Source organism: Sycon ciliatum, chromosome 4, assembly GCF_964019385.1.
Source record: "Sycon ciliatum chromosome 4, ocSycCili1.1, whole genome shotgun sequence".
NCBI classification, from domain to species: Eukaryota; Metazoa; Porifera; class Calcarea; order Leucosolenida; family Sycettidae; genus Sycon; species Sycon ciliatum.
The window spans coordinates 28,743,560-28,750,637 of NC_088646.1; the positions used below are offsets into that span (position 1 = coordinate 28,743,560).

At 47.9% G+C, this 7,078-nt stretch overlaps 1 protein-coding gene across 1 annotated transcript; it reads left to right on the forward strand.

Moving 5' to 3' along the window:
• Window positions 1-2,167: 2,167 nt before the first annotated feature.
• LOC135815487 (uncharacterized) lies at window positions 2,168-6,820 on the forward strand. Its single transcript, XM_065328795.1, has 5 exons — window positions 2,168-2,914; window positions 3,524-3,700; window positions 5,031-5,152; window positions 5,514-5,702; window positions 6,029-6,820. Exons 1-5 carry the CDS (start codon window positions 2,320-2,322, stop codon window positions 6,092-6,094), a joined length of 1,149 nt encoding a protein of 382 aa, XP_065184867.1. The 5' UTR covers window positions 2,168-2,319; the 3' UTR covers window positions 6,095-6,820.
• The last annotated feature ends 258 nt before the right edge of the window (window positions 6,821-7,078 follow it).

Consider the following 7,078-nt stretch of genomic DNA (forward strand, 5'->3'; position numbering starts at 1 on the left):
CCAGCCAGGCCAGCTAGCTTGGGCCAGGCAGGCGCTGCATGTGGCGATCGCGACACTCAGCCCAGCTCTAAACTGGTTTTAGCTGGACAGATAGTGTGAATCACGCCGAGATTGGCAAAGATGCGCTGATATTGTACAGAAACCCTCTCGAAATAGATTGACATCGATCAGCTGATCAGTGCAATTTTGAAATTTTGACGGGTATTTTCAGTTTTTGAAGGGCCATATCTCTGCTTTGGCTGGTTCGAATGCCAAAAAACTTCATTTGTAGAGCCTTTGGTATTCCTTCTTTCAGAAAAATCACACTTGAAGCAGTTCCCATGAAATTGATATTTTGGCTAAATCTGACACCCGTTTTCCAGTACTGCTACCTTAAACTGACAAAGCTGCCCTGTGCTCTATGGCAAACCTACGATGGATTAACGTTAGCTCGGAATTACTTTTAGGTGGTACTTGTACATGACTGTACTGTACATTGAGAAGGGAAAGTGGGTTGGTGAATACGAAGAAGTACAGATGGGGAAGATCTGATAGTGGGCTGATGGGGGGGGGGGGGGGAGGGGCACGAGAGACCGCGCCGCAATGAGACGGAGAAGACGATTACAGTACATGATGTGGCAGGCGTGATCATGCTGGAGGGACAAGGACAACGAACGAAAGTCAGCCCGGTAACGTACATGTACCGGTGCATGCATGCATGTATCTGAATCTATAGTTGCACAATCATGTTCAATTGTTTGTTATGTTGTTTTCTGTTGGTGTTGTTGTTATGTCAAGGGAAATGAAGAGAAACAATAATGATATCATCATCACACGAGTAGAGATAGGATTGGATCATCCGCTGACTCGATGAATGACTCAGCACTCGATATCAGCTTATTGCTGGCGTCAGTCGTGTCACCTACAATAATACTACAATCATGTACATAACTAGGTTATCTTTACCCACAAATGCGGTAGAAGATGCTGAAGGACTCCCAACACTATTTGAAGCCGAAAAGCTGAAAGGTCCACGGAATTGCTATTGATATACAGTGATACACGTGTGCATAAGCACCCAGTGGCATGTTTAGCAGACTGCAAGGTTAATTCAAAAACCTATGGAGTATGAAAACATGTGGGATGCACGATGCAACAACACAATGAGGGTCTACTGTTATGTTGAAAAAACCACTGCTTCACGACTCACGAGGATGACAACGTTCACTTGGAATGTTGGTGTTCGTATTGTTGCTGTGCTCGTCTGGAGAGAACTTTCCGGTGTGTCAACATGAGCTCATCACTCATGCGCGGTCTGTCAATCTCAAGATTTCTCTAGAGCTGTCTGTGTTGTTGTTGCAGCGATCTAACTGATGCTACTCAGCTGAGACTTACGTAACGTCGCTCACTTGCAGCATGTCCTGTGCTGTGAGTGTTACGTGCAGTGGAAGTTAGTTCAGTGAATGACATGTCTGAATACCCTGGCAACCGGAATAATGTCATGCATGTATGTAGCTGTGTGCTAGTAGTTCGTTATCAGGAAAAGAGAGTGTCATGGAACTGCTGCTGAAGCACTGCGGGTGGCCTGGCACATTGACAGCTCTTGGTGTCAATGATACTCCCTTGCTCAATGGAGTCCTTATACAGTAGCAGTGCTTGCACCTGAGTTTCCCACTAATCTTTGACTGCACAATGTTCTGCCTTGTTCCTAGTGCTCAGCAGTTTTGGCGGCTGTCAGTGCTCATGGCCACTAATGCCATGGAGTAATGCATGTTCAGCAGTCCAGTATGAACAGGATGCCTTACTTCTGTCTTGAGCGCTGGGCCGCAGAGCGTCATGAACACGAATCACGGGAGATGATGTGTACATAATGTATGTGTGCGTCTCAGCTGACAAAATGTGCCTCCACGACGGTTGTTTACGGACCTGTCTGCCACTCACTCGTAGGTCTACTCGCTCATACTCAGTGTCCGAGCTAGCTGCCATCACCCTGTCCTCTCACCATGCAAACACGCCACAGGTTCCATGGCAACGAACATTCCTTAGCGGCAGCATCTGGCAACGGGGGGCCGAGCCTCCGGCGACCTGGCATTTCGTTCGGGAATGCGTTGCTAACGGCTACGCACTTCGAACAGCCGCAGGGTGGCAGGTTGGCAGCGGGAAGCCATAAACACTGCTGGGCGCAGATGACTTCGTCAGATATCAGCTGGTTTTCAGTTTGAAAGGTTCGCTGCAAGATCGCTCCCAGGACTACTCACCTTCCCGAAAGGAGAAGACGATCAGCTTGCTTTCTCTTATCTCTTTCCCAATCAAGTACCTTCCTACCCATCACAGTGCAACATGGGTTGCGGAAGTTCACAGTCAACCAACGTCATCCGATCGGCGAAGGTAGCCCCAATGGACGATGCGCCGACCGATCCTCCGCCAATGTCGACCAACGGTGGCTGTGACTCGCTTCGGTCCACGTCCACGACATCCACCACGCCCAGCGAAACGCAGAAGAAGTTTATGACTCGTACCGAGACCTCCGTGGACGGTAAGAAGGCGCCGTCTCCGACGCCGTCCCGCAAATCAATGAAGTCCGTGTCGTCGAAGCGAGCCGGGTCAGGGTTGACCTCCAGCAAGAAGCACAGCGGTAGCAATCGCAGCCTGGTCTCGCTACGTGCCGAAGACAAGCGCAAGCGTGATCAGCTGGCTATGCAGGGTTCAACGTCGTCACTGATACACAAGCAGCAAGACAACAACGACAGGGAAAACGGCAGCACAAGTACGAACAACAAACGGCAGCATTCCACCAGCAAGACTTCCATCCACACCGACGACAGTGGCTTGGGTGGAGGTGCTGGTACAGGAAGTACGGTCAAGATTATCACACCACCGGCTGATGAGCGAACTGTGACTGGCACGGCGGATGAGGACAGACCAGCCACTCCAGGTAACGCATCACTGACTTGGCGCGATAGTGTGATTTCGTGTAGACTGTAGCGGCGGGCGCCACGTGTGTGTGTGTGTGTGTGTGTGTGTGTGTGTGTGTGTGTGTGTGTGTGTGTGTGTGTGTGTGTGTGTGTGTGTGTGTGTGTACATGGTGTGTGTGTATGTGTGTGTAAAGGGGGGGGGGGGTATGTTGAGCCTCTATTGATTTTTGTAACTGTGCCTCATTCACTGAGTCTACGCACAAGAAGCACAAGAACGGCAGGCAAGCAGGTAGACTCTGATATCATGATGAGTGTAATGTTGGGGATGCAAAAAGGAAAACTGAAGTGGAAATGAGCCAAGTGAAGATTACAATAATGTATTCCTATGATGACTTACTGCAGCCACATGTCTAACACTGACTAACAGTAACACTGACTAGAGCCAGTGAGGGAATACAGATGGCATGATAAGGTACATGATTGTATGCTAAAAGCAAGGAAGTCAGTAACAAGCCCTCCTAACAGCTACCATACATTGCCCATTACTCGGCATTAGCAAACCTTTCAATACTGGTACTTGTCACTAACTATTTGTACTCTGGGTGTGTGTGTGTGTTACCCATACACAGAGCTATGCATCGATGGCATGGCCATTACGCCGCGCAAGCCCAGCAGCGCAAGCCGCAGGCACAACCAACTCAGCGCGGAGCCCCTGGAGACGCCGGACAGGGACACGAGCATCATCCAGCGGCCGCCGTCACGAGGTGGCATGGCCTTCGACATCATTACGACAACACCCGACACAGGTAGATACCAGGATATTGCCGCCATAATGTATACAGCTCATCATTGTGTGTACGACTCATCATTGTGCATACAACTCATCATTGTGTATACAACTCATCATTGTGTGTACGACTCAACATTGTGTATACAACTCATCATTGTGTATACAACAACTCATCATTGTGTGTACGACTCGTCATTGTGTATACAACTCATCATTGTGTGTACGACTCGTCATTGTGTGTACGACTCAATTGAGATGGATTGATAGACACCGGTAGATAGAATTCCACATGTACCGTAAAGTCCGGAGCAAACGCCCACTTCGCTGCAAACGCCCACCCCAGCTCGATTGTACTATTTTCGCAATGCAGGGCACACGTACGTCGTCCTGAGGACAAAAATGGTGTACAGAAAGTTCGATTTCGTACGAGTAGACATGAAAACTTGAAAAGCCTACGAACTGCCTATGGCAAAGACTAAAGCAAAAGAAATTTCGCTATGCTCAACATCAAATTCCCGCGGACAAAAATGCACTAACCTCGCCAAGAAGGGACTAACTGCATTCAATCCTTTCGCAGTCGTTCTTGGAAGCGATTGTTTTTTTCCCCATGCCAAGACGCCACAAGTTCGACGTGGAGTTCAAATGCAGTGCTGTAGAATGGCACCGCCTGCACGGCGAAAATGCTATCTCACGTTGCAAGAAGGCAAAATCTCTTCCAGATTGCATAGCCGAAAGAGCATTACAATCGTTCTCGTTTTCGGGTTGCCGACGGAATTCTACAAATTTTGTCCCTGGACATTATAGGCTCTGTGCAGCTCCGACCGGCGGTAACTGCGAACTTCAAAGACAAAGGCAAGGCAAAGGGTATTCATGATGACTGAAGAGGAGCAAGAAAGTTATCCATGAGCGTTTACTGATCGAAAAAAACTTGCTTTGGCACCGCGCCGCTCGAGTGGATTGCGACACTTTCAGTTGAGCCGTAGATCTACGCCCAACAGTGCAGTCTCTATTGATCTATGCGCTTCCAAACTCTAGCCACTACTCGGCTCTAGCTTTGTGCCATAGTTTACCGTAGCAGTAGTCACTTTTCGCTACGGTATGAAGTGAACTTTCAAGTCCGTCCCGTAACATACCCGTAGGATCAGGCCAAAAGTTCAAGTCTCAGCGCGTACAGGCCAGCAGATCTTGCAAAAATGGGGTGGGCGTTTGCTCCGGACTTTACGGTACCTGTAGTTACTTTCTGAAAGCACTACACGATGTTACAGTACCACCACACCGGCGTGTTCCTGGTGATAATTTCTGTGTACAATAAATCGATCTTGATTTTTATTTGTCATGCTATCCAGGCAATGTCCGCCGTGCACCGTCACGTCTGCGTGAGCTGAAGCGAACGCCGAGTCAGGACAAGAACCAGATGTCTGCTGAGAAGCTGAAGGATAAACTGCAAGCAGCTGAGAAGCGCCGCCTGGTAATTTCATGCACACAGTCTGTCAGTGGGCTAGCCTTGTTATAGATGAATTTGTCCAAAAAAACCCACTCCCGGTTCTATTTCCTTTTTAACTCCCTCAAACCAATGGATACAGCTGTAAATATGTTCATAAGTGAAACCATGATCAGCGAGGAATGGATTTTGTGGGTCTCCAGTAATGATCCATGCACTCCCGATTTACATTCATAACCGTGTTGAAGTAGTATGGCATTCATAACCGTGGAAGTAGTATGGCTCCCTGGGAATCCTTGGTCAGGCCTGTCATTTTCTATATTCCTCTTCTGGATAAAGAGCACACACACACTCATGTCTAACTCTCCTTCAACGTCTTTCTCTGCAGCAATATGAAAAGGAGAACGTCATCAGCAAGACTGAGAGCAAGAAGAAGCGTCTCGATCAGGTGCACAATGCGCTGGAGGAGTTTGCGTCTCGCCAGTCCATGCAGACCCAAGGGCGCATGCTGGAGGAGCAGGACAAGAAAGCCGGCAACCGGGAAGCACAGCTGAAGGCACTCCGAGAGCGTCTGAAGGTGAGGCCAGGGCACACGGAATTGCCTTTACCCATTGTGTATGCTGTTGCAGGGATGGCTGGTCGTTCCAAATCCAGCAGGCCACTGAGTCACCTGAGAGCATCGATTTACCCCTGGCATTTTACTATGGCCCGGGTAATAACTTATGTGTATAGTGGGTCCTGAATCACTGAGTCGTGCAGCAGAGACATTCATGCACCATGAACAATACTAGACAATACCCTAATGGCGATACGTATTGTGTGAACCAGGGGATGCCCAAGCAACAGTCACGGACTCCACACTAATCTTGTGTTCTCTTTTTTTAAACCTTTGCCCTGCTTCAGGCGAAAGAAGACCATGCCCGCAAAGTACGAGAAGCCAAGCAAGCACTCGCATCCAGCAACGCCTAATTAGCTCAGGCTGCTTCGAGATTGCTTGCACTGAACCTTACCAAACCATATCTGGCTGGGGCACCTAAGTGTGTCCCACATCCTGGAGATCATCATGCGAACACTGATAGTGGACCTGTATCTGGACTTCCTGTGTGACCACAATAATTAATAATTTAGATTGTTTTGCAGTATACCATAAGTAATTGCCTTGTCAAGCCTAGAGTCTATGAAGCATCTTCTTCACCTACCTAACACCCATCTATCTATTCATGCACCGCATAGCATCTACATGTATGCTATGATGAATAGGAAACGGTACTTGTCGTAGTTCTTGAGTTATCCTCCATAGATTTAGCACAACTTCAAATCTCCCCCCCCCCCCCCCGTAGTTCTTGAGTTATCCTCCATAGATATAGCACAACTTCAAATCTCCCCCCCCCCCCCTCCGCAGAATAATTCGATGTTTATGTAAGCACTGAGCAGTTGACTGTTGAGTGTAAAATGTAGTTCTCAGCTCTGAACAAGTCAACACAACACTTCATAGTGACAGACTGACACATGTATAATTATGTACATCTACATGTACACTTTCCTTCTCTGGTAATTTATTTCTTCTTCAGAACATGCTGTAGAATGTTAATGGTTCTTCTTGATCATTCCATCCCCTATTACATGTACCGGTATGATACGTGTACGTGCACCTCTTTTCTAAATGGATAATGAATAAATTTTTCATCATTTTCAGACTCGTACTCGTTTGCTCCACTCGTGCAGTCATTACAACCATGGCCGTGGAAATGAATGCTTCGACTACCGCCCCGGTAGTCTACAGCTTCCGATTCTTGTTGTTTCAGAATTGGATACTGGTGCAACGGATGCGGATCCACACGTTGACAAAATGACATCAAAACAGCTATAATATTGACATGAAACTTGAAAGTTGAGCCCGCACAGATCATGATCCAGCCCAGTGTGAGAAGTCTCATCTACGCTGTCGACGAC